This window comes from Echiichthys vipera (assembly GCF_963691815.1).
Source record: "Echiichthys vipera genome assembly, chromosome: 13".
NCBI classification, from domain to species: domain Eukaryota; kingdom Metazoa; phylum Chordata; class Actinopteri; order Perciformes; family Trachinidae; genus Echiichthys; species Echiichthys vipera.
In genome coordinates, this window is record NC_139838.1 from 21,790,089 (window position 1) to 21,817,848 (window position 27,760).

General features: G+C 41.1%; 3 protein-coding genes across 6 annotated transcripts; 2 read left to right on the forward strand and 1 right to left on the reverse strand.

Moving 5' to 3' along the window:
* The first annotated feature begins 321 nt into the window (after nt 1-321).
* On the forward strand, nt 322-4,935 carry nelfe (negative elongation factor complex member E). Its single transcript, XM_083925040.1, has 11 exons — nt 322-374; nt 644-731; nt 1,945-2,014; nt 2,426-2,571; nt 2,665-2,739; nt 3,160-3,197; nt 3,302-3,600; nt 3,680-3,824; nt 3,945-3,999; nt 4,491-4,593; nt 4,681-4,935. The coding sequence occupies exons 2-11, from the start codon at nt 657-659 to the stop codon at nt 4,755-4,757; spliced, it is 1,083 nt and encodes a 360-aa protein (XP_083781166.1). The 5' UTR covers nt 322-374; nt 644-656; the 3' UTR covers nt 4,758-4,935.
* Nucleotides 4,936-6,037: 1,102 nt separating this feature from the next.
* Nucleotides 6,038-10,138, reverse strand: LOC310955887 (uncharacterized protein). Of its 2 annotated transcripts, none has more exons than XM_083925967.1 (5): nt 9,884-10,138; nt 8,608-8,812; nt 8,294-8,488; nt 7,782-7,988; nt 6,038-7,599 (listed from the first exon to the last, which is right to left on the reverse strand). In XM_083925967.1, exons 2-5 carry the CDS (start codon nt 8,809-8,811, stop codon nt 6,487-6,489), a joined length of 1,719 nt encoding a protein of 572 aa, XP_083782093.1. In that variant the 5' UTR covers nt 8,812; nt 9,884-10,138; the 3' UTR covers nt 6,038-6,486. The 2 variants fall into 2 exon arrangements, with proteins under 2 accessions (XP_083782093.1, XP_083782092.1); XM_083925966.1 differs by having other exon boundaries at nt 8,608-8,816.
* Nucleotides 10,139-11,874: 1,736 nt separating this feature from the next.
* On the forward strand, nt 11,875-26,973 carry ehmt2 (euchromatic histone-lysine N-methyltransferase 2). 3 transcript variants are annotated; one of them, XM_083925086.1, is made up of 27 exons: nt 11,875-11,940; nt 12,027-12,170; nt 12,381-12,673; nt 12,983-13,034; nt 13,127-13,209; nt 13,307-13,441; nt 13,602-13,673; nt 15,409-15,529; nt 16,093-16,179; nt 17,043-17,179; nt 17,277-17,420; nt 17,889-18,214; nt 18,309-18,545; nt 18,664-18,746; nt 19,094-19,200; nt 19,981-20,103; nt 20,196-20,297; nt 20,440-20,544; nt 20,839-21,011; nt 21,133-21,300; nt 21,714-21,858; nt 21,960-22,037; nt 23,285-23,400; nt 23,601-23,687; nt 23,782-23,860; nt 25,244-25,419; nt 26,316-26,973. In XM_083925086.1, the coding sequence occupies exons 2-27, from the start codon at nt 12,065-12,067 to the stop codon at nt 26,494-26,496; spliced, it is 3,516 nt and encodes a 1,171-aa protein (XP_083781212.1). In that variant the 5' UTR covers nt 11,875-11,940; nt 12,027-12,064; the 3' UTR covers nt 26,497-26,973. The 3 variants fall into 3 exon arrangements, with proteins under 3 accessions (XP_083781212.1, XP_083781214.1, XP_083781213.1); XM_083925088.1 differs by having other exon boundaries at nt 20,857-21,011; XM_083925087.1 differs by having other exon boundaries at nt 16,096-16,179.
* Nucleotides 26,974-27,760: the final 787 nt, after the last annotated feature.

The following is a 27,760-nucleotide window of genomic DNA, read 5'->3' on the forward strand; positions in this document are numbered from 1 at the left end:
AATTAATAATAAGAAAGCTTTTATACACATATTTATGGTATGTCATATTAATGTATGATAAGGATAAGGAAAAAATGACTGCCTATTTATTTATTTATTTTTAAAGTATAATGCCGAAGTTGTTCTCCAACTGATTGTTAGGATTTGCAAATAAAGTTACTAAAAATACTAAAAAATAATAAATAACATCAAAACTAAACTATAAGGGTTTCACAAATTTTCAAAAAACATATTTAAAATATATAATGAATTGTCTTAACAAAAGGGGTGTCGTTTTATGTGAGTTGACCAAAACAAGCTAAACGCGACCAGCAGTTGCGACGTCATATTTACGCGCCGTTGTTTTTGTTAAGAGACACCACCGTTTGAAACTGGTGAGTGATTGAATCAGATAAAAGCTATGAGAACTACTTTATAGAGAAGTTTTAAGAGACCACCCGTGTTTTATCATGCTGGTAGTTTAATTTGTATATGGTCTGAATGAGCTAACTACATTTATATTCTCGTAACCACGTTTTTACGTTACCTTGGCTACCAGCCATTTTTCGCTACGTTACCTTGACTACCAGCTGAGAACGCGAATGTGTTAACGTCTTTTTTGTGTAACCAAACCTATATTTGTTGTATTTGTTCCGTGTTGCAGCTGTTTTATCATCATGGTGGTGTTTCCAAGTTCACTCACGGAGGAAGAGGAGGCTCTGCAAAAGAAATATGCTAAACTCAAGAAAAAGGTTAATAATTAAAAGTCTAAGTGTTTTAAATTGGGTCGACTTGAGTGCTTAAACAAATATGGATTTCATAAAGATATTATCCAGTAATTTTTGTTTAGCATTTATGGTCAGAACATTCATAATTAACCTTCTTTGTGTTCACTTTTATCACTGTTTTGGTATGACCCAGCAGCTTACAAAAACAAAAAGGAAGTATAAAAAAATACAGTATAGGATAAACAATCAACTCTTAGCTAAGTTAATATAGAAAGTAAAACCATAAACAGTCAACGATAAACTCTTAGTTAAATATAGCATGCTTGAAATCATTAATAACATGATTTCTGCACAATTTTGGTCCTGAAATTATGGAGGCTATGATTGATTTGGATATAAGTTATTAAATGGTAAACTAGTAAAACATAATATATTATCAGTGTACCAAATATTCATTTGTCAGGACAGTTTTCAAACTTTAAAGCTATTTTTTGGCTTAAATTATTTTGTAGTTACTGCACTTAGGGTGTATGGGGCAGAATAGACAGTAAACAAACTCTTAAAGATATATAAAGGAGAGATAAGAATACAGGTGAAATAAAATTCACAGAAAATTAAATCAGATAAGTAGATAAATAGGATCAGGGTCTCAACAGGTGTCAATTAATCAAAGTCACTGTGAATGCATAAGGTGTATTTTAGCTGAGAAAAGACAAACGCTGAAGTATACAAATTACTTTTAATGGAGTCAAATGCACTTACTCCCTTTCAAGCCACTCTGCACCTTTTTCTAGTGCTAAAATAATAATATTCTTACCTATCTTAGGTTACCATGGTGTCACTGTATGTGACAGCAAGCCTCTTATAGGAATATAAGAAACTTGCTGTCACATCCCTTGGTACCTTGTAACCTAAAATACATAAGACTTTGAGATTTTGAAGAAGTGGATATGTAACCATCTTTCAAATTGCCATCTGTTTTTACCACTTACAACATGCAGACTATCCTGTCCACTTTCCTACTGTATTCTGTCCAATATATGTATGTTTTAATAGTACAATGCTAGACATCACGTGTGCAACAATGTGTAACAAGTGAATTTCCCCAGTGTGGGATCAATGAAGCTCCTGTCCTTCTTCAGTTGTGGAGTGAGGAACTCAGACGACCACACTGAAAAAAGTCTCTTTTTTTAAATTATTGTTTCAGCACTAAACTTTTTTTTCAATGTTTTTTCAGAAAAAGGCGCTGCTTGCTTTGAAGAAGCAGAGTTCAACGAACCAGACAAACCAGAGCGGCTTGAAACGGAGTAAGTACATTTGACTGCATTTAAAGTAATTTGTATACTTCAGTGTTTGTCTTTTCTCAACTAAAATACTCCTTGTGTTTACTCACCGCCAGCATCCCCAGCGTGTATAATTCTATGCATTCACAGTGACTTTAATTCATACAGTGACTACTGTTGAGACCCTGATCCTATATCTAAATATGTCCTGCTCATAAGACTTTAAGAAAGCCAATGAAAAAAGTGACAAATGTACACACAGTACATTTATGAAATGCTTATTTGTTTAACAGCCTCAACTCAACCCAATTCAAAATATTCAGGTTTTTGGCAACCCTGTCTTTTATATCTACAAAAGCAGCATGTATTTGCTTTATACCACCTACTGAAACACTGGTTATACTTTTATGTACTTTACACTTTCCTTCATTACAGCTTTGTCGGACCAGCCTGTCGTTGACACAGCAACAGCGACAGAGCAAGCAAAGATGCTGATTAAGACGGGCGCCATCAGTGCCATCAAATCAGAGAACAAGAATTCGGGCTTTAAACGCTCTCGAATGCTGGAAATTAAACTCAAGGTGAGCTATCATTCTTTAGACAGGATGTTCAGCTGCTTTCTTGCTTTGTTTTGCTGCTTAATTTGTTTGATTGTTGCTCTTTTTTTCCCACAGGACCCAGAGAAAGGCCCAATTCCTGCTTTCTTACCATTTCAAAGAAGTGTCTCTGCAGATGAAGAACAACCTGAGGTATAGTGGATAAAACATGATAAAAAACATGCATGTAAACATCCCCCCTTTGTTTCAAGTGGTGTCTCCTATTTTGGGTTTATAGGTTTCTTTCTGGAGTAGCATCAAGTCCACAAATTTATAATATTACTGGGAAAAAAAATACAAATGCAATTTTTACATCCTGCTGTTGCGGCCGATTGTAACTGCATTGTGAAACACTCAAGCTCGTGATTTCTACCCAGAATTAAATACTGTATGTAGAATTCCTGTCAAAGGTGACTCCTTGTTGAAGTATGTTAAAAAGGCTCGCCATATTATGCACAAGTCTGAAAATGACGATAAAGGTTTAGGAAAAAGCTGTAGCACTTTAAATTACACTTGAACCGAAAACAAAAGGTACATTTTATTCTGATGTTCTCATATTTGTGCTTCTCCTAGTCGGGAAAAAGAGCCCACAGGAAGTCTTTGTACGAGAGGTAATGTCTCAAAAACCACAAATAATAAGCGAAACAACCTGTTTGATACTCTGACAGTGGGTATCTGTGGATGTAACATAATTTCACCCGTGTGCCCCCTGCAGCTTTGTCAGCTCAAGCGACAGATACCGGGATGAGGAGGACGGAGGCGGTGGCATGTCAGCCAACCGCGAAATGGACAGAGACAGAGAGCGAGACCGCGATCGAGAGCTGGATAGAGAGAGGGACAGAGACAAAGACAGAGACAGAGATAGAGAACGGGAGAGGGAGAGGGATAGAGACAGAGAAAGAGACCGAGGCAGAGACAGGGAAAGGGACCGAGAAAGAGAGAGAGACCGAAGCAGAGAACGAGATCGAGACCAGGGCAGGGAACGGGACAGAGAAAGAGACGCACCGTTCAGACGTGAGTAACCGATCAAGGTAAAAATCCATCCATAGGAGAGTCAGAAACTCAGCATGCTAAGACATGTTTTTATTCTCAGGTTCAGATTCCTACCCAGAGCGGAGAGGGGTACGAAAGGGGAATACAGTGTATGTTTACGGCTCCGGGCTGGGCGAGGACAACCTGCGCGCTGCTTTCGCACAACATGGAAACATCATCGACCTCTCCATGGACAACCCACGCAAGTATGGAAACACTGAACAACTCTGTGTCATCTCTACCTCTTGACAGTCTTATCACATACTCTCTTCTGTTTTACTCTGATGCAGTTGTGATATTTTTTTATTTTCTGTTTGTCTTTCTAGTTGTGCATTTATCACTTTTGAGAAGATGGAGTCTGCAGACCAGGCTGTAAATGAGGTCGGTATCATCCTATATAAGACAAAACTGTTAGTGTGATCTTCGAGTGGTTCTGTTTCTGTGTCCATCCCATGATTTTTTTTTTTTTTAGTTTATATGATATAAATGTGTGAATTTCTCTGTGGATAAAGTGTTAACTTTCTTAGCATTTATAAAGCTCCTCATCCTGCTTTAAGTAGGCAAGATGACTCTTAAGTCACTAAGAGCAAATCACAAACAATCCTAAAATTGTGCTGCTTGCTCCCCGCCTTGTAGTCGCGTCAACATTAAAAAATATTTATATAATAGTGAGCAAAGCGCTTTTATTTCCAAGCATAGTTTTTTTCTATATTATGTTAGTTGATTAGTAATCACACATTTATGAGCTCAGGTCTTTGGGAAACACTGAATTTCTAGTTTGGTGGAAGACACTCAGGTCCAGCCCTGCTCATGCAGACTGTATACGAAGCAGGTGACCACACTAAACTCCCCTCGTTGTTTCTCTCTCACAGCTGAATGGCGCCACGGTGGGAGACGTTCACATCAAAGTCAGCATCGCCAGAAAGCAGCCCATGCTGGATGCTGCCACAGGCAAATCTGTCTGGGCTTCACTGGGTAAACACAGGGCTCTCATTGTCTGTTTCGATGCTGATCAGACTGTGTGCAGGATTAACCTTCAACAATGTCTCTCTTCTTTCACAGCTGTGCAGAACAGCACAAAAGGCTCCTACAGAGACAAAAGGAACCAAGTCGTGTACAGTGAAGATTTTCTGGGATGAAAATATATATATATCTTTTCATGTTTTTGTTTTAATAATGTTAGCCAGCTGCTTTAAGTGCCTGTGTTGTAGCATGAATACAAAATCATCTGTTGTCTTTTGGATTAGTGCATTTTACCTCACGTATGTGATGCTGTCTGGCTCATGAAACATTATCCTGCTTTGAGCTCAATAAAAAGTATCCACACATTGTTACTTTGACTGGCATAAGACTTCCATTAGCACTGTCTGGTAATAACAAGACACAGGGCTCTTCTCGTGTCTAGTTTGTTGTCACCAACATATCTTTAAGGATGTCTCATTTCCTAAAATGCATCTTGGGAGAAGCTATGAGTGAGGATGCACAGGTGTATTATTGCCGAAGTCTTTTTGGTGCCTGTGATTTATAAAAGAGAGGAGACACAGCTGGGGTGTTTTTCATTACGCTAACGACTCCTCGCTTCCCTCAGCTGCGTCTCTTAGTTCATCTCGGCAAGGATGCGAGCGAGAGAGAGAGAGAAAACGGAGGAGCCCAAGCTGCCGAATGAGAAACCCTTGGTTCAGCTGCCGTCTTAAGTGATATCATGTATTTATGACATGCTTCTCTGCTACAAGTGGAGGTGCAGCATTTATGCAACTTGATAAAAGACTTGTCCACCTGTGTTTACATTACATTCCTCCAGAGTCCTCCTCTCCCCTTGAGGTGCATTTAAGGGATCGTTATTGTTGAGTGGAGTGTGAACGATTTTCTGGGCAACAGGAAGAGAGGACACAAGGAAGCATGAGTTACCATACCACCCTCTTTTCCTCCTATGACCCTGAAATCGATCTCAGCGCACCATCTTGAAGGAGCCTCCATTTCCAAAATGCAGTGAGTGAAGAAAGTGAGGAGAAACATTAGCGTAATGAAAAAAACCCCACTTTGTTAAATTCCTACTGAAGGCTAGGAGAGGAATCGAGCATGTACAAACTGAGATAAGAGAAGGAGGGGGGGCATCAGAGTGGGAACTGTTGAACAACAAAGGGGACCAAAAAGACCATTTTATGAGATGTGAATGCATTTATGTGCATTAACAGAAAAGCACGAATGACCTGAGACGAACTGTGTTGGTAACTGAAGCCTTAAAAATCCCACTTTCAAGATTTAACAGTTTTGCAACAGATGACTAATGTTTACATGTATATGAGACTTTCCAATTTCCTTTATTTACATTGATTTACATCAATCCATTCTTTGAAATGTGACCAATCAACGTACTGAACATGTAACTATTCACATTAAACAGTACAGTTGAGTCAAACTAAAAAAAACTATTCTAATAGACGTGATAAAAACCGGCAGGAATTTGACACCGAGGACACTTTTGATATGTCACAGTAGGAAAAAGAACAGGTGTACATAATAAAATGAATGATGGGCTGAGTAGCTGCTTCAGTTTCAGGGTGCTGCTGACTATAACATAGCCCCCGTTAATGTTATTAGTGACGCCTGTGCTGCGATGAGTAAAATGTCAATGTAAACAAGGCCTCTTGTCTCACATCCATCACTTAGTATGTATATTTTTATACAAATTTACATGATAATGACTTTAATTTTCACAGTCTGACATTTAAAAAAGGCCTCGTCAGTTTCCAGCACTTGTTAATATCCACATGGGGATCATGACCCCACAGACTGACCTCGCCACTGGACACGTCAGTACGCTGTCGAGTCTGAGGAGCTTCTGGTGTTTCGTTTTAACTCTTTGGCCTATTGTGACGCTTGTTCAGTAACCAGACATTCCTGCTCTTCCTCTCTTATTCTTCCTCCGGCTCTCTCCCTCTCCTCCTGCTCGTGTAGTGAATTCTGCCCCGTGGTTTTCCCGTGTTGTTCCTTCAGGTGGCGTCGTAAGGCAGGCTTGTGAGCAAAGCGGGCGTGGCAGTACGCGCAGCGGTGTGGTCGCTCGCCACTGTGGAGGTTCATGTGGTCTATCAGTGTGGACTTTTGGGTGAAAGTCTTGTAGCACAGGGGGCACTGGTGGGTTTTGCCGGCGCCTCGGTGCACCGCCATGTGTCGGGTGAGGTTGGCGGAGTGGTGGAAGTGTTTTCCACAGCAGGGACAGGCGTACAGCAGGTGAGTGGAGCGGGAGTGGATGGCGAGGGAGTGGGCTGAGGGGAACGTCATGCCGCAGTGTTCGCAGATTACAGGCCCAGTTACACTTGAAGTGGATCCCACCACTGCAACAGACTCGTCCCCTCCCTCGTTTGTCCCAGCTGTTGTCAGCCCTGAACTCCCCTCACCAGCATCACAACTAGACTCCTCCAGGGCGTACTGGGTCAAACTGTTGGCAGCCGTTGGGGAGACCTTTTCTCCCTGCGCGTCGCCCATGCTGAAGTCTAACTGTGGGAGTTCAACTGAGACGTAATTTCCTGCCTTAAGCCCTTCTTGACTGTAGTCCAAGCCAAAGTTCCCTCCCATCCCTGTAGTTGCTAGGTACCACAAATCCTGGTGGTTAGCCATACCCGGAAGTCGTTTCTCCTGTGATGACACCCACCTTCTCCTCTTAAAACCCCGCCCCCTGCCTCTCCCTCTGCCCCGGCCGATTTTAGCGTCAGGCATCCTGCGCCTGAAACTGTGGAGCTCCTCCACTGAAAGCCCCCCCATACTGAGATCGTCCTCTGTCGGATTCAAGTAATATTCACCCTCTTCTCCTCCAATAACAACACCTTCTGTCTTTGGGTAACACTCATCCTGAGCTCCGTGAGATGGAGCTCCTCTCTCCTCCTGCCTGTCTCTGTTCATCTGCTCCTGTTCGGAGATGTACACTCTGAATACGTCATAGTCCTCGTGTCTGGCCTCTTCCTCCTCGTCGGATGCATGAACCTGAAACAGAAACGAAGACCAAATGAATTAAAGAGGGTTAAGGGTTTGTTTAGTCTATAAATAAAGGTTGTTGTAATTTGAAGCACTTTGTAACTCTGTTAGAAGCGCTATATGCATAAAGTATTAATTATCATGGCATGAACCGATGTAGACTAAAAGGTTTTTTTCTTTCACATACAAACCTTAATGCACGGCTCATCCAGCATGGGACTGTCATCCTGGTGTTGACTGCTGCCCTGCGCTGACATGTCGCCGCTGTTCTCCTCCATGGAGCGTGCTACAGGACTGTGTGAGGGCACCGGGGAGGGTTGGCTGGTGGGAGGGGATGCAACAGAAAAAAGACTTCCACTGACAATCAACGGTTGAGCCTGGCTCCCCTCTGTAGTCACCTAGAAGAACGAAAGGAGGAAGGAAATGGCATTACTACAAGCTAATTGGAATAAAAACACTCAAGTTTATCACTTTTTTTACATTGAAGATTTTGGTGGATTTACATGCAACAGGGGGAAATGAAAGACGCACCAACGTTTTTCCCCTCAGATGCAGTCTATAAATGACGACTAATTTAATCCTGAGAAATCCAAACTGACAATCAAAAAGGGGCAAATAGTTTCCATAAGTGTACAAAATATATATCAACTTAACTAGAATGAATATGATAACTATTTAAAAATTAACATTTTGGATTACTGACCTTTGGTGGACTGGGGTTTTTCAGCTGCACATACTTCTTCAGTGCTCCTCGGCAGCGCTCCACAATATGATCCATCTGTAGGTAGCTGGCAGCGGTCAGGTAGTTGACAATCTCTTCTGGGTTAAACTGCAGGACGCCAGTGTAACAAGACTGAAGCAGATCGCACACAACTGTGGCGCTGTACAGCATCGAAACCTGGGTAAAAATGAGAAACAAATAAAAGAAGCACCGATTTTACTCAGCAGAAGCGCACTGAGGAGAGAGACGACGAGAGAGTTGACAGCGTGACCTTGTGTGCGTTGACATTCACCGACCTGAAGCTTGGGTGAGGGGTTGAGGAGGAACTGGTCCCTTAAGAAGGGCGAGCAGGCAGCCAGCACCACCTTATGTCCCCTGAATGTCTGGTTGTCGCTGGCCATAATGGTGATGTCACAGAAGTGCTGACGCGACCTCAGTGAATTCAGGTGTTTCAGGGTCGTGTCCCCGTGACCCGGTAAACGAAAACACAGCATCTCCATCCTGTCTGAAGAGAAAAGATAAAGTTTTCACTTGATATAACTCAGTAAAGTGCTTTTTAAATTAGAGATCAGCCAAATCTGTCACACAGGCGTCTGAGATCTAAGACAGTTTGTGTTCCTGTGCTCTTTAGGATCAATTTTAAGGTTCTTTAAAATGTCTCTTAATGGTCTCAGGCCTTCTTATTTACCTGCAATACTTTTACCATATCGACCCTCGCGGACCCTGAGGTCCTCCGGTGCTGGCCTTTTAACCATACCACTTTTTTGGGTGTGTTTTGTATTATAATTTTAGGTATTCTTCAGATCATAACTAATGAAGTTGGTGGATATGGAGAAGTTTATTCTTTCCTAGGCGAAGTTACAGAGAATACAGATTATTTCAGACTATTTTCTGAAATTTTCAGTCTGTCACAAAATGTATCCCCTCTCTAAAATGCACAGACAATGCCCTATCATCAAGTGTTTAATTTTGCACATATTTCCAATCACAACTAGTAACTCCGTTAAACACTGAGAAGTTCATTTTAAGTTTCTTCAGGTCAAAACTAATAAAGTTGGTGAATATGTAGAAGTTTCTTCTTTCCTAGCCAAAGTTATAGGGGGATACACATAGATCTAAATTGCACAGATGATGTCCTAATATCAAGTATTTCATTTTGCACATATTTCAAATCATAACTAGTAAAGTTGGTAAATATGGAGAACTTTCTTCTTTGCTTGCAAAAGTTATAGGGTGACAGATTTTTGTAATCCCCTCTCTAAAATGCACAGATGTCCTACCAATAAGCGATTTACATGTGTTATTACAATATATGTGATAATTATATCATGTCTTAATCGCCTTGGTGAATAAAGATAACTTTGTAATTTATGTTAGCTTACATGTTTGGGCGGAAAGCTACAAGAACAAACATTCAATGAGCTTTAAGAGGAGTGGAGACTCGATCATAACGCATGGTTTCACCCCTTACCTTTTGGCCTAACGCTAGCTAACGTTAGCTCATAGTTAGCGTGCTGGTATCTACCAACCACAAAAACTTACAAAATCCCAGTTATGGTGAAACTCACTCACCTTCCCTTGTCCTGGTCTTTCTAAAGAAGAAAGTCTGGGTTTATTTCAACGGGACAGCCGTTAGTTCAGGTGCCGTTGGTTCCGGTTGCTGTTAGCCGGCTGGGTTTCCTCATCCCGACACCACCTCGGTTTCTGTTTACTTTGGCTCTTTTTTCACGGAGGAAGCGCATCCCGTGACAACAAATGCAAAACACTGTTTTTGTCGGCGTTAATCTGACTTTGAATCGGTTTCCATGGGAAGCCTCTCCTCGCGTTTAGCTGTGAAATCCGAGGACGCACGCTGACTTCCGATCAGTTGTTTTCAGTGGACGCTGTGGGGGCGGGGCTTAGGGCGGTGACGTGACATGTTCTTTACGTTCTGTTGTATTGTTTTTATTTTTTTTTCAAAACTTTATTCAGAACATTTCGAAATCAACAAAAACACACTTTTTTATTTTTTGTTTTTATTTGTATATATATTATATTTATGTATATTTTGTAACTCGTCAAAAATAAGTGATTTATCATCGTTTTTCTCATATTTGTAATGAGTTTAAATAAAAAAAGAATCGGTGGACGCTGGGGGCGGGGCTACGGGCGATGACGCGGCACGCTCTTTACGTCATCGACGCGCATCGCGAAACATGTCGGCATCTGAAACAACGGCGAAGGTAGCAAAACCCTCTGCAACGCAAAATTGCAGACATTTACGTTTGTTTCACCACTTGTAAACGCATTAGCACACATAAGCAGACACATGCTACTAAAGCTGCAGTCTGCCATAATGCAAAATAGCTTTACGTGTCGATTATAGGAGCTCTTTGTTGGCTGCTGTGCTACAACTTAGCCACATTAGCCTGACACAGTTGTGTTAATTTTGTTAATGTTTTAGCTTTTCTCGTTTTCTTGACCGTTAAAACATTGTATACCCGTCGTCTTGTGTTGCTTTTATCGTGTTTTGTTGGGTTTGTATTGTTGTATGTGTTGTATGCTCAGTTTTTAAAGCTAATATTGAGACAAACTGTCTTTTTATGTACACTGTGATAATAATTAGGATTTAAACAGTCAGTGTATGTTAACTTACGACATTCTTGTTTATATTACGGACTATTGTTGCTTTAAATTGTGTAAAAAAACATGAATGGGTTGATTAACTGATGGCGGCACATGACGTCACAACAGAGACGATCAGCCATTGGTTGACAGCTTTATTTTGGAAGGGAGAAGCCGGAAACGAGTCAATTAGATGCACAAACTGTGGTACTGTTACCTCTGGTGGTACTTGAAGGAATCTCCAAAACAAAAACAAAAGAAACATTAATTTCTAAATTAATATTATACTAAGGAAATTATAACCCTATTGTAGCTGTGATAGGTTTCCTACAGTGTCTTAACCACATTTTAAGAAAGCAAGGTAACTGGAAGATAGGAACTCAATGACACCTCTTGGTATATTTGATCAAAAGTTCAGTAATGTAATTAGAGCCGGATTACGAGCTAAACTGTGATGCAGATAATGAGCAGAGGTGTAATAACTTGTTTTAAAACACTGACATGTCGGTTTTGATGCTACACCTTCATACAGGCTGTGGCTGAAGACAGTTAACAATAAATAATCTCATGATTAGGAATAAACCTCCCTGTCCGTAGCTGAATAGTGTTGCCTACGCTGCTGTATTTTAACATCGGTCTTAGTGGTGGTGCTTTAGAGACTGAGGTCGTTCGTCATGTACAAAGTTGGGGTAGCAAAAGTTTGGAGAAATACACATTTTAAGGTCAGCATGGTTCGCCTCTGAAGTGGTTATGTTTCTATATACCCACGAAAGCAGGATGTGACATGTACTAAATTTAGATTTTTGGTGTGTGCACATGTCCATCTGTTCAACTTCGTTATTATGTGAATAAATAGATCCTATATAATTTACATATCAATAGTTTTTTTACACAGACAAAGATTAAAATAATTCTCTGACATGTTTTTTCTTGCTATTTGTTGTTTTTCTTCCAGGAGCCTCCTGAAGGAAATGACTCAGAAAAATCTGCAGAGTCACTCGCTGGACCAAGTCATGTAAACAAAGGTCCGTCTACAGGGAGATATGATAATGCTTGAAATCTGTACAAAATCAGAATTATTGTGTGATTTTTGTTATTAATACTTTTCCAGATAATGCTGTTGCCAAGAAGACAGAGCCCACTGGAGGTATGCCATCAATGTTGTCATCTGTGCAGCCTGGGAAGAACACTTCCAGAGCGGGAGAGGAGGGAGACACATGCTCACCCGCCTCCTTCGCAAGAAAACCAGCAGCAGGTAACGCAGTCTGCTCTCATGGATGTTACTGAAGCACTGACTCGTTTGACTCACCTAATATTATCTGTCTAAACAGTGACAACAAGGTGATTTGATCTTGAAGCACTAAATAATTTTCTTTTTATTCTATATTTTTTTATGTACCTTGATCCCTCTCTGAAAAAAAGGCTTTGCTTGTGTCAGACTAATGCGTTAACATCCCTTTTACAGGACACGCTGCAAAGTCCCTGTCATCAAGCTCCTCCTCTCCTTCTACGTCTTCAACGTTGTCTCCTGGCCGTGCGAAGATGAGTGTTTCTGGACCTGGCAGTAGTAAATCTGTCCCGGCACCTGCTCCTTCCCACTCCCCCTCCTCCTCCTCCTCGTCCTCCTCCTCTTCTTCTTCATCTTCTTCTTCCTCGTCTTCATCCTCTGCCACAGCATCCTCGTCTCCCTCTGTCTCCCCTTCCCCACCCAAGATCCACCGGGCTCGCAAGACCATGAACAGGCCTCCACCAGGGCAGGTGAGCCTATAGAGGAGTTCATTTCCATTTTGCACGAGTAAAATAAGATGTGTACCTCAAAATGCATCACACTCCGTTTAGCATCGGCAGTTCTTTGTTGCAAACTTTTCATTACCTTTTTTAAACACTTTTATTGCAATACATTCATAAATCAGACTATTTCCAACATGTTTACTTATCTTTGCAATTATATTAATTATTTGTGGTATTTTATACACCTGATGGTGAAAAAACATGAATGGATTTTCCATTTTGGGGCATTCATTCATTTATGATGTTTTTAGTCACTTGATTATTTTTGTTTCACAGATGAGTCACGTTGATGCACCTGTGCCTTCAGGCTCCTCTGCCTCGGAGACAGGTCAGTAACTATCACGTACACTCTAAAAGTTAGTTAGAGCGCCTTGTAGACGCTCAAAAAACACACTGTCGTGTTTGTCATATTTCCAATAGTTGCAAAAAGGAGAAAACTGGGTCATTTATCTGATGGCAAGCACGAGAAGTCGGAGAACGTTCCAGAAAATGCTCAAACTTTGGTAGGATTATGTTTTTGCAGATACATAGTTTACATCCACTCATCTAATTATAATGTAATCATGTTGATGTTATGTTCATATTTCTTTCAAATCTCAGGAAGAATCATTATTCCATAAAAAGTCTGTTTCCAACACGGCACCAGAGAAGAGCAGCATCAGCGCGGCAAAGTCAGGGGAGGACGCAGCTGAGAAAATTCAGATTTCCAGTCCGTCAAGACAAGATTCAGAAAAGGTGTGCGGCTTCCATTTACTTGATCACTCATACACATTTCATCACATATCATTGATCATAATGCTATATACACATCAATGTATGTGCTGCAAGATTTTCTTCAAACAAAAACTGAACGGAAAATACATTTTCTGTTGTTAAACTTGTTTTCCTTTTACAGTTGGAAGATGGTGGGGCAGAAGCAAGGAAGCACACGAAAGACACAGAGGGGTCAGTGAACATGTCAGATCATGTGAGTGATTCCATTTTACTAGCTTGATAATAACTTTCCTATCTCATTATAGCTACACTAATGTCTCACTTTGTCCTTTTGGCATCATTAGCTCAAAGCAACGGTCAGTGATGTCTCACCAGAATACTGAGGTAGACGCAACAGATTGCAAGTCTGTAGTTCAGGTTTCAGGGTTCGTACAGATGCTTGAAATCCCTGAAAATGTTTTCAAGGTTTGAAAAGTGCTTGAATTTTGGATAAAGTCCTTGAAAATGCTGGATATTCTATCCGCATTTCTTTCACAATAGAAACAGCTAAATAATTCTTTAATATGATTTTTGTGTTTCTATTATTACAAAACACAGTTTTAGTTGTTTATAGCATATTACCATCTCTTTTAACGTGGTAAAAAAGCAATAATTTTCAATCTGTATGTATTTTTAGAAATCGTTTATTTACCACAGCTGTAAGGTGCTGGAAGAGCTTAAAAAAAAGAACCTTGAAAGTGCTTGAAAAGTGCCTGGGAAAAGTTGTACGAACCCTGATGTTTAAAGGTGCGCTGTGGACATTCAACTTTACCAAATGAGTTGTGTGCATCGTTAACGCCTGACAAACAAGTAACTTGCATTCCCTCTCTCATGAAACAACTGTAAAGTAAATTTTAATTAAGAAATCAATGTATTTACAATTGAGAAAGCAGTGTATAGTTTTCCACGTATCTACTGAACCTAAGTGATTCCTTTGTTGTATTTTTCCATTTTTGTGTGTATTGGAAGATGTTGAGAAAAAGAGTTAGGATAATATCATTTGTGCAAATGCAAGCAATTTGTTTTCTATTAATAGTTTAATAGCTAAGTTAAACTACAACTGCTCAACAAAAAAATCACAGTATTAAATAGAGATATATCCTTTAATAATCTAATTGAAATTACAGTGTCACAAAAGCTTAAATACAGACATTGCACCACACATTTCTTCATATAGCTTCCACACTGAATGAGTTTAAATCCACTGAAATAAATTAAAACTAACTACTACACCAAATCAGTTCAACTTCAGGGTTATCAATCTGTTTTTTTAGGAAGCTCAAGTGAAAGTGACATCAGGTGCAATGGAGAGGCAAAAGCAAGGCAACCCCCCAAAAAGGGAATGGTTTTGCATTAGTTTTGTGTTCTGCTTTGTGTCCATGTCACTACTGGTAGCATGAGGCGGTACGGTTGCACCGGTTGTCCAGCTTCTCCAGGGCGGCGGATCTGTACGTGCGGCCGCAAGCAGGTTAGCTGTGTCTCCTAGCACAGTCTTAAGTACGTGGAGGAGACACCAGGAGACCGGTCGTTACACGAGGAGAGCTGGAAAGGGCCGTAGAAGAGCATCAACGCAGCCTGTGACTTTAATTTTTCACTTGGTGTGATTTTGAATCCAGCCCTCAGTGGGTTGATGATTTTTTTTGATGGTTTCCAGTGACTCAACAAATTATACAATGAAGATCAGTAAAGATGTTGAACTTTAATTATTCATTCATCAAGAGCTGATGTGATTTAAGGGTTTGGAGCAGTTGCATATAGAAGGCAGTGCATCTTTTTTTCCTTTCTCCTTATTATAAACTTAAAATAGCGGGAAAACAATGGCAGGAAAAACTCAAAACCGCAACTCCACATCTTATCTTTGTTTTCTGTTACAAAAACGTCAGTAGCCTATTTTTTCTGCCCTTCACAGTTGTCACATTTTTATATTCAGATGAATTTCTCCCTTGCAGAGCTCAGAGTCTGAAACAAAGAGAGCCGTCCAAAGTAGAGATGAGAGCGAGGAGTCTTCGTGGCCGCAGTCGGACCAGGACAAAGAGAGAAGCACAGCTGATGTGGTGGAGGTAGCGGGAGGTGAGTGACATTAGATGGAGCGCTTTCAAAAAGCAATTGTCTCCCATAACTTTCACTATCACTATGAACAGCATAACAAATCTAAGTGAAATAAAATGTCAAAATACATATAAATTCACCACCTTTACTATGAATTATCCCTGGTGCAGCAAGTTGAGTACACATAATGAACTAATGAACTATTGCTTTGCCAATTTCCTGCCGTAAAAACTACATCAAGTCAAAGAAACACCTCAAACATTTTTATGACAAGATTATTGAAAAGTACCACGTCAGGGAAAGGACACAAGAGAATTCCCAGGGCGCTGAATACCTCACAGAGTTCAGTCAATTGTCATAAAATGGAAAGAATAGAACTTCTAATAAATATTAACATTTATCCTTTCATTTCAACATTTTCTGTTTAAAAATACCTTTGATTCATTGTTGTTAAACGTTAAAGGGGATAAGAGGGAGTTGGTTTTTATTGGTATTGTATCATCAGCATGTGTACTTCATTACACTGCATCATTTTGTGACACGTATCTCCTACATTCAGCACTCATACTTTGTCATTTCCTCAGCAGGAAGGCCCGCTGAGTACACAGAGGTTCCTTTAGGTGCTCTGGACATAGCTGCTGCCGACAGTCTGACACTTTCTCCTCATCACGGTAGGTTTATGGTGCATAAGTGTCACTGTGATCTGAAAGTCCCAAAAGGGTTTTGGGAAATGAAAAGATAAATTTTTTCTTAAAACACTAATGACTGCTGCCAGGACTCAGCTGGACAGTTGATGTAGTGATCTACAGCTTGAATGAAGTAATCTGTTTTCTGATGAATCATTTCAGTTGATTTTCAAGAAAATATTTGCCTGACATCGACAGACCAAATCGCAAAACTCTCGGTTCATTTTTGATTTCTAAAGGGCGTTATTATCGGCCGTAGACCAAAAGGCCTCTGGGTGCAGTTGGATAGACCTACAACTAATCAAAGCAATGAAATGTGATCTAGTGCTGATCGATGGACAAATGTAAACAGACTACAGAGTGCAAAGATGAGCTGTGATAATGTTGCATCAATTTGTCTGTGAACAAGTGTTGAAAAAATTAATTTTTAAACTTTAGCATCTTCAGTTTTTCTTTGTGATTTATGATAGTAAACGCTCGTTTAATCCATCCAGATCTCAGTGTGTGTGGATTTAACCATATAAAGGATCCAGATAATAACAAACTGCACTGTAAATATGCATATTACTTGAATAACAACATTTTCTGTACACTACTTTTTTCATATGTTGATTGCTCTGAAAGTTATTTTCTAAATTAAATAATTGTTTGGTCTACAGAATTGAAATGGTATTTGGCAAAAGTGTTTCAGTCATTTTAAACAGAGAAAAGCAGCAAAACCACAAGATGTTTGACATTTTTGCATGAAAAAATACGTTTTAAACTATTATCAAAAATAACACACATTCAGGGCTGGTGGACCATAAACGAACATTATAAACCATCACATGTTCCTCTCCCCTCTCCAGAAGGAAGTGATGCAGGAGACACGGAGCGGCTGGAGGAGCTTCCTCTCTGCAGCTGCAGGATGGAGGCTCCTCGGGTCGACAGCACCAGCCACCGCATCAGCAGACAGTGTATGGCCACTGAGAGCATCAACGGAGAGGTTTGCTTTGTAGTTTTGGATAGAAGGACAGTGTCTCTGCTGCTCTGTGGCAGTTCCTCTAACTGTGTAATCGTGTCTCTCCCGCTCTGGTTGTCAGCTGAGAGCTTGTACCAATCGGACTGTAAAAGGGGAGACCATGCGGCCGTCCAGTCGGGTGCCCCTCATGGTGCTTTGTGACGTCCATCGCTCACACATGGTCAAACACCACTGCTGTCCTGGCTGTGGATACTTCTGCATAGCGGTAAAGGGTTTGATCCGTCTACTGTCATCGTTTAAAAATGCAATTTAATGATGTTTCCCTGTTGATTCTGAAAAGCTGTGACTTAAATGTGGCTTAAAATTAATGTTAGTGTTTTCTCCTCCTCCATATCCCATCTTTTACTCTTTGTCCTCCTTCATATTTGACCATATTTTCCTTTCTCCTCTTTTATATTCTTCTTTCTCCTCTTCATTATCTGACGTTCTTCTCCTCCATCTCTTCTTTATTATCTCATGTTCTTCTCCTCTTTCTCCTCTTTATTATCTGATGTTCTTCTCCTCTTTCTCCTCTTTATTATCTGATGTTCTTCTCCTCCGTCTCTCTCCATTCGCTTATTTTCTTATCCTCTTTCTACTTCTTGATATCTCACCATCTTCTCTTTCTCCTCTTTGGTATCCAACCTTCATTTCCTCTTTCTCTTCCTCCATATCCTTCGTTCTCCTTTTTCAGGGCACGTTTCTTGAGTGCTGCCCTGACCAGCGCATCGCTCACCGTTTCCACCGTGGTTGTGTGACGGTGTTGGGCGGCGGCCGCAGCAGATCAAACGGCGGCGGCGGTATGCTTTTCTGTCCACACTGCGGGGAAGACGCCTCAGAGGCCCAGGAGGTCACCATTCCCTCCTTCAGCTCTGCCACAGCCTCCGCAACCACCGTCGTCACAATGTCTGCGTCCTCCACCACCACCCCGTCCCTGCCGCCCTCTGTGCCCACAGCGCCCTCCCTCACAGCCTCAACAGGAGGGATGAAGGACGGGAAGATGCCTGAGAGGCCTGTCAGGTGAGTGCAATGATGTGTGAGAGAAGTATTGGCTCCGCTGAACAAGAGAACATTTTATTTTCTTACCTGTGTTCTTCTTCAATGCCTTTTCCAGCGCACGTATGCGTAGTCATGGCTTGGTGACTCTGGCAATGGAGCAGCAGCAGCAGCCCCCGCAGCCTGTAGCCTCTGCAGCAACTGCCACCACCATCCCCCCAGCAGAAGAGGGAGTGGACAGTGTGGGGCCCTCTCTCTGTATGCCCAATGGGAAACCCGTCAGCCCCAGTGCACTTCCCCCTGGGCCCAGCAGGGCGGCGCTGCAGAAGGCCATTCTCACTCAGGACTCCGAGAGGTTGGAGTTTAGATTTGACTGTTTTCAGTCACAGTTTGTTAAAGGATTTTCGTTCGGCTTGTTTAGCTCTTCTAAGGGAAATTAAATATAGTGAATGTTTTTGATTTTGAATTGCCAGGAGGAAGAAACTGAGGTTCCACCCCCGCCAGCTTTACCCTGCTGCCAAGCAAGGAGAGGTGCAGAGAGTCCTGCTCATGCTGAGTGAGTGTGCTTTTCATTCATGGCAAAGTGTCCTTTGTGAATAGATCTTTATTGTCATTGTCATTGTGCTTAGAACAATGACAATCCGTTTAGCAGCGCTTTCAGTAGTGTGCAACAAAAAGTAAATAGCAAAAAACAGTTCAGGTAAATAAAGTAACAGCAAATTAAATAAAATCAAAATTAAATATATACAAAGACACTCAATAAAAACAAGTTCAAGTGACCTAAACAGTTCAGTGTTGTAAGTCATTTCTAAATATTAAAATAGCTTCATTTGTGTTCTTCTTTCAAGTCACAAGTTTAGATTATGATACATTTTGTGTGATATTTGTGTGTTTGTGTCACAGTGGAGGGCATCGATCCAACGTATCAACCTGACTCTCAGAACAGGCGCTCTGCTCTACATGCTGCAGCTCAGAGAGGTCTGATGGAAGTCTGCTACATCCTCATACAGGTGAGAAATTGAGACAGTTTTTTCACATTTGTCTTGTTGGTTTCTTTTTCTGTGATTAGCACACATGCTGTAAAGCCACAATAATTGTAAAAAAGCTTTTGTTGCAGGTTAATTTGCAAAATAATGTGAACTCGCTTGGGTAAAAAGTGTGTTAATCCCTGTTTGAACGGGATTAGTTTTATGTGGGACGTGAGGTAAAGTTATTTTACGAGAGGTTTTAGTCCTGTATGTATGCACCATGTCAGTTATTAATCCGGAGAATCTCTAAAAGTAAAAGTTACGATTGCAACTTTCTTAAATTTTTTATTTATTCATTTACTTATTTTCCTTCTGTAAAATGGTCCGTAAAAGTACCTAAAGTAATACTAACCCCCACTAGAATACGACCCTCTGTAATATATATCTTGATATTAAGTCATAGGCTCTAAATCTACATATTTTTGAGCCTGGAGGCGTTTGAAGAAGCAGTCATCAATTTTTTTAGATAATCTATTCTATCCTTAAGTTTTGCGTTTACTTAGTTTTGTAATATTAGGGAGCAACGTAGCACGCACATGGCGACAGAGAGGTGACGTAGTGCGTAAATCCAGTAACCTCTCCCACCTCTGGAAGAATCAGGGATTTCTTAATCCTGATAAATTGACCATTTATATTACAGACGTCCTGGGGTAAGACTATTTTACCCCACGTAAAAACTAATCCTCTCAGATTAGGGCTTTTGTCTCTAGTCTCTATTCTTGTGCGTTAGACTAAGGATTATATTTGATTGTATACTGACAGGCTGGTGCTCAAGTGGATGCCCAGGACAAGGACCGGAGGACCCCTCTGTTGGAAGCAATCATCAACAATCACATCGAGGTGGCGCACTTCCTGATCCAGAACGGTGCCTGTGTCTATCATACTGTGAGTCTGCAGTGCCTAAAATTAAAAAAAAACATTAATAAAACTTTCAGGGGTTTGGGTTGATGGATGTTGGCCTTTGTTTATGTCTTCAGGAGGATGATGGATACACTGGCCTCCACCACGCAGCCAAGATGGGAAACCTGGAAATTGTCAACATGCTCCTGGAAACGGGGCAGGTTGATGTAAACGCACAGGTAAAGAAAGAGCCGGAGTGGCGTCTGATAACCTTCTGTCTATAGTTCATGTCAGTGTGTGCATCACATCTGTGTTACTGGAGCTGACTGATTAAAAAGCCAGTGTAGGCTAATTCTGATTCCTCCCGTCGGTTCGTTTCAGGACAGCGGTGGCTGGACGCCAATCATCTGGTCTGCAGAGCACAAACACGTTGAGGTGATAAAAGTGCTGCTGAACAGAGGAGCTGATGTCACAATTAATGATAAAGTAAGTTTCTCCCAGCCACGACTGATGTTTGTAGACTGTGTTTCATGAAAAATGTGTCTTCGTGTTAATTCTGTAGCAGCTCCTCTGCATGTTATATTTGCTTAAAAAAGCAAATCGCCCAGTGAGAATGAGATTGGTCCCTGAAGCTGAATTGCTGTTTCATTTGAATTTGAATCGTTAAAAAAAAAGTCATATGTCCTCTGTGCTTCTGTGATTGTTTTTTTTATATTTTAACGTCTCCCTGCGGCCTCTCTGTAGTTGCATGAAAATGTTTCAGGTTATTACTTTAAACAGTCCCTTCCCCCTCTTCAGGAGCTCAACGTGTGTCTCCACTGGGCGGCGTATGCAGGGAATGTGGATATAGCAGAGCTGGTGTTGAACTCCGGCTGTTCCCTCGCTTCAGTTAACGTGCACGGAGACACGCCGCTCCACATTGCCGCCAGAGAGGGATATTTGGAATGTGTTACGTGAGTCAATCGCAAGCAGTAGCGTTAATATAATGTACGAGTCACATATATCCTTTGCTTAAGCTCGTAGCATAGTACCCAACCACATAATAACAAACACAGTGCTCTCTATCTTCTGCAGGTTGTTCCTGTCCAGAGGTGCAGACATCGACATTGTGAACAGGGAAGGAGATACACCTCTCAGCCTCGCACGGGCGGACACGCCGGTGTGGGTGGCGCTCCAGATCAATAGGAAGTTAAGAAGAGGAATAACCAATCGCATGCTTCGGACTGAGAGAATCATCTGCAAGTAGGTGTTGTTTTCATGGAGCATCGTCTTCAAATGAGTCCTGGAAATGAGTTAGCGTGTTTGCACTTCCCTTGTCTCAGAGTCAATGGGTTTTTACGCGATTAATGTTTGTGGTTAACACAAGAGATCAACAAGAGATTCTCAAGCGTAGTTAGTTTATAGCCTTACATTAGATTAGTTTTGCTTCAAAATTATGAAAGTGGTGTTCATTTTTGAATATTATCTTTCTAAACAAAACATGTAAGCATCATAAACTTTTGTCTTGCCACAGAGTTTTATTTCTGCACTAATCCAAAATCTAAAAAGATCTCACTGGCTTTTTGTCGAGGGAACAGGACGATTACAATTTCTGGGTTGACCTTTTCCTCTTCTTGTCTTTCTTCGTCATTTAACTCCTTGCCTCTTGTTCTCAGCGACGTCGCACAGGGCTATGAGAACGTACCGATTCCTTGTGTGAACGCAGTGGACGACGAGGGCTGTCCGTCAGACTACAAATACGTTTCAGAAAACTGTGAAACTTCAGCGATGAACATAGATCGCAATATTACACACTTACAGGTAAAATATTTATCAGGCTCTCATTTTAACTTCTTGGTTCTCTTCCTGTTACACACACAGTTATTTAATCATCTCATTCCTTTTTTTTTTTTTTACTTTAGCACTGTAGCTGCACTGATGACTGCTCATCTAGTAACTGCCTGTGTGGACAGCTCAGTATCCGCTGCTGGTACGACAAGGTGAGTAGAAATTATGTTTCACCGCCGCATCATCCAAGGCCATGTGGACGCTCTGAATACGTCAGTTCACACCTGAACACGTCTCCACATGTGTCTCGACCTCTCATCAGATCCCACTCCCCGGCTGTTTTCAAATATATGAAATATGTACCTAAATTTGAGTTGGAGTAATATTTATATGTAGGGATTTGTCACCTGTGTTTCACCTGGGAAATAGGTGTGTCGGTCCAAGTCAGGCTCTGTCCTAGTCAATGCCCTTATAAGGAAGGGATAGTCATTTTGTTCAGTTTAGGAAGGGCACAGGGCAAACTGTTTTCTGACCGCATTCACAGCATTTATCTTAGCAAATTAATTCATATCATTCAGTCGTTTTTGTTAACATTAGACTGCGTCATCTTGGCCGTGTAAATAGCAACATTTTGGGCTTTTTTTGTCTTAATATTTCCCTGGAAAGTCAACCAGAGATTACTGTTGTTAGATTAAATATCAGACATCAAGACAACACTCTCTGTGTGTGCTTTAAAGAAAATGTGTGTCAAACAACCTGTGGCTAATATGGAATAACACTAATCAAAGGATTTGCCGTTTCAACCGCTCTATATGCAAATAAACGCGTATTAAACACATGGCAAATACAGCAGAATTAAGAACAGGAATGTCTGCAGTAATATCTTACATGTTTATGAATTCAGGTCCATTATATGAACCCAAGAATATGAGGTTACTGTCTACCTCCTTTCCTTTGCCAGGCAACAGCAGCGCACAGAGCTTCAAAGAGCCGGGGGTGAGAGTGGGCGGGCGGGTGTCAGATCTGAGCAGAGCACCAGAAAACACATAACACTGACAGTAAAAGCACAAGATTTACAGTTTTCACGGTGGTTTCTGTGACATGAGAAATACTTTTTAAGTGCGCTGATGCCCTAGCCCCACGGGCGACGCCAGTTGAGTAGTTGGTCTTCAGTGTCCTCAGTGTGTCTTTGGTGCATTCACAGCTGCACTTAAAGCTGCTCACTCGTGATCAGATCACCCAAGACACATGTTAACGTCAGGTCTGAGGAACAGGTGCAAAGTAAAGCCTCGACTCGAATGGGATCAATAAAGATTTGTGAAAATCTGCATTATTAGCAGAAATTCTAATGAGGTTTGGTTTGAAAGCCTGCGCTCAATGAGGTTTATGACTAAGATTCAGGAGTTGAAGGAGAAACTAAATGAATCAAACTAATCTCAACATTTTTTTTTTCTTCTAGGACCAGCGGCTGCTCCAGGAATTCAACAAAATTGAACCTCCACTTATATTTGAATGCAACATGGCGTGTTCCTGTTACCGGACATGTAAAAACAGGGTGGTGCAGGCTGGCATCAAGTAAGAATTTTTTGTGTAACTCTTCTAACATAATATTTCTCAAACACACATGCAGCTTTTTAAAAAACATATCATTGTAACAGATTTCACTGAAGGGAAAACCTACCTGTTAAATGACCTTGTGAAGTTGTTGGCTGGAAGGCAAAAGCGGCACATGCCGGGGCATTGAACCCTCATAATTTCCCTTTTTTCCCCTTCAGAGTTCGTCTTCAGCTCTACAGGACGGAGAAGATGGGCTGGGGAGTCCGAGCGCTGCAGGACATTCCCCAGGGGAGCTTCATCTGCGAGTAAGAGAGGGCTGTCCACTAGACACACAAGGGGATGCTTTTTATATGCAAGGTCAGAGATTAGACACTGAGCTTCTCTCCTCTGCCCACACAGATATGTCGGGGAGCTCATCTCTGACGCAGAGGCAGATGTCAGAGAAGACGACTCCTACCTGTTTGACCTGGACAACAAGGTGTGAACCCTTTTTGGTTTTCAGTGTCTGTTATGTAGAAGCGGCAAAAAAAGAGATGACTGTGACAAAAAACAAGAAATTACCATTTGGCACATTTCCTGTATAACCAATAATAAATAACTATTAAAGTAAATAAGTAGACAGATCCTAATCCATGCAGTCAGCACACAAAACACATCCATGACTGCTGAGCTAGACAAAGACCTCAGTGTTTTAGCCAACAGCAGACTTAAAGTAACATTTTCTATGGAAAAGCAGCGGTGGAAAAAAACTCTCCAGCCTTTGTTGACATTTGTAAATATACTGTACTTATAAATGTAACGTTTAATATAAATCAGTCACCTCCTAGACACAAACAAGGCCATTCAAAAAAAGCCAACCTTGCTGGCGTTTATCAGTTTTACATTTTGGGCCGTGGGGTCAAATATGATTTGAATCCAGCCGAATCACAAACTATATTGTCAAACACTGCACTGTAAAAAAAAAAGTACGAGTTGTCTGTCTTTGTATTTTGATTTAAAAAAAAATGTTGTTACATTTTCCTTCATTAAAATGGTGAATATGGAGTTTTGTAAAACCTAGACAGTGGTATTTTCTTATTTTGATAAAAGAAATAAAACTAAAGTAGCCTGGCAATTTTCATTATCATCGAGGCTTGCTGAGTTGAAAACGACGGCTGCTGGGTCAACATACTCAAATGACTGCTAAACGGTTCACTAAAATACATCTCCGAAAACATTTTATGGGAGAAATTGGCAATATAGTAACAGAATATCGAGCCATATTTCATCAGCGCTGTCTAGTTTGACAATTAGAGCTGATGAAATCTTTAATGAGCCTGAAAAACTGCACTGAACCGACCTGCAGACTGGAAAGTGATGCTGTCAGTCATAGGCAATGAAAGTCCTTATAATACGTAGGAGCTATTTTAAGTGTATTTAAGTGTATGTAGGACATTAAATTGTCCAGTAGGTGTCACCTTTTTGCTGTGCGTCACTTAATATCAGGTAGGAACTTTCACTGAGGGACAGGTGTTTGACCGAAATGCCACGTGATGCCACGCTCGCTAGTTTTTGAGATAGTTTTTTGGGATTTACGGACCGTTATAATAGTTTCTTGCATGTAACACATTGAAGGGTTTGGACTCTACGCTGCTGCGCCACAGGGAGCGAGTCTATGCAGCCCTTCAGTGGCTTTGAGTTTAGGCTTAGCCACTACGCTAGAAAACAATTTGTCAAAATAAAATGAGCTAATACTAATGTAATAAAGTAAATCTGACCGTGTTTGTCTACATGTGGTCTTTAACTTTGAATATCATGATCTATTTATTATACACAATTTGTCTGAATGAATGTTTTTGTTTTGTGCTTTTTTTGCTGAAAGGACGGGGAAGTGTATTGTATTGACGCCCGGTACTATGGCAACATCAGCCGCTTCATCAACCACCTGTGCGACCCAAACCTCATCCCAGTGCGTGTGTTCATGCTGCACCAGGACCTGAGGTTCCCCCGCATCGCCTTCTTCAGCTCCAGAGACATCCACAGTGGCCAAGAGCTCGGGTGAGACGTTGTTATGATCACCTGCTCAGAGACTCCATATTCACCCGCTTTTCTTTCTTTAATGTTTCTTACATGAAGATCAAATATTCTCTAAAATGATCATTTGAATTGAGTTTTTCTTAGGGGCCGTCCACATGAACGCGGGTCTTTTTGAAACCTTGTGTTTCTCTGCACGGTTTGACCTTTCATCCACACGTAACCGCAGTCGTCGACTCCTCAAACCAGTGTGTTTTGTAACCAGAGTCCTGGGTGAACTTTTTTTTTCTAAAGTCCGGTTTTAGCAGTGTCGTGTGACAGGAACCGTTGAAAACCGCAATTTCTTTTGACGTCACACTGTGCGACGGTAAACGGTGAGTTGTATCCATGGAGACTTGTGGAGCACTCGACCAGGAGGCGGATTTTTGCGGTTTCATGTGAACGGAGATATTTTTTTATCACACCGGTGTTGTGGCCGGGTATGTTTTTTTAAAACCGAGGGTCGTAAAAAAGTGTCTGTTTCAAAAATATGTTTGTGTGGACTAGGCCTTAGTTCTCACGGAGCATGTAAGCTTTTTATTTGTTAACATATCTGCCTAAAGCTCCACCATAACCTTGATTAAGAACTCCGTTAATAGATATACTATTATAATTATTATACTATAATACTCGGTGCAGACAGATGTCCGTCCTCCACAGAGCTGGGTCTGTCTGAAGTTCCTGTCTGTTATAGGGACGGTTTTCGTTGCCACCGTACTCTACGGGGGAATTGTTGGGTCTCTGTAAATCATAAATAAGTCATAGAGTGTGGTCTTTACCTACTCTGTAAAGTGTCCCGAGATAACTTTTGTTATGATTTGGCACTATAAATTAAGTTGAATTGAACTATTCAAATCCTTTTAACTTGTCTGTTTCATCAGGTTCGACTACGGAGACCGCTTTTGGGACATTAAGAGTAAATATTTCACCTGTCAGTGTGGATCAGAGAAATGCAAGCACTCGGCGGAGGCCATCGCCTTGGAGCAGAGCAGACTGTCTCGACTGGAGGCTTGCCCAGATTCAGGAGCTGACTGTGGGATGAGCATGCTGGGAAACTCTTAAAACACTTCCCCAAGGGGCCTTTGCGTTTCGTGCGTTTCACATGCGCACATTGGCAACGGAAATACACCTTGAGGGTTTTATCGTGTAAAATTATGTTTGATGCATGGTGCTGTTTGTTTTTACGCGAAATGTTTGTTTTTTTCCTTCCAAACGTGCCACCTTAAAGTCATATCCCCTATGGTAGAGGACACGGGCCTGACATGTTTTTAAACTGTGTATAAAACACAACAGCTTGCGATTCTGGTCATACAGTATGTTTACTGTATATCACTGTCTGTTATTCTCGACACATTAAGTTTGTGCAGTAGGAACCATGTAACTTTCATACGTATGTATTTTCTGTTGTGCCAATAAACACAATGCATTTTTGACACGGAGCAGTAATGGGTCAACCCTTAGCCCATACTACACTCAATAAGGACCTGAGGGATTTTGTTGTTTCTGGATTATTCTGTTTATTTTCTTTATTTTTTTATATGCATCATTTTCTGTATCACATTTAGTGTAATAAATTAGCTCATGAGTTGATCTTTGGGCTCTTGTATTAAGTGTGTAATTTAAATTTGTGCTCACTGTCTTACAATATCCTGTATAATCCTACATTGATCCAATATTGAATTGTCAGGTTTTTAGAGAGATGTAAATGGACTTGTGTACTTATATAGCACCTTTCTAGTCTCCTGACTACTCAAGGCACCTTCACACTACTTGTCACATTCACCCATTCACACGGGGCAGTGGACATCTACATACCATCTAAACTAATTTTAACCATGCACACCACATTTACACACCCATGCGCAGCACTGGGAGCAATTCAGGGTTCAGTGTCTTGCCCAGTAGCCTAGAGGCCCATGAGCACCTTAATCAACCACTGCCCCTACACTCTCGTCGTTGTGCTTTTCTTTTTCTTGCTCCTCTCACATTTCCTTTCTGACATTTTGCCGCTGTACTGTGTAGTAACAGTGAGTGACGTATCATTTGACAACAAAACTGACGTTGTGAACCCGGACACCTGATGGCAGCTGATTGTAAATGTGTCCCATATCGATCCAATCAGTGACTTCAATTTTCTTTAATGTTTTAAGGGCCTCAAAAGGAAGCAGGTTTTTTCCCCAGTGAGGTAAACAAGCTTTGTACACCTTTTCCAAGGTCAAATTTGCACTTTCAAGGTCCATTTTCAAGCTTTTCCAGCACCTTACAGCTGTGGCTTATAGATTTCTACAAATACATACATGAAAATTGACAATTGTTACTTTTTTAC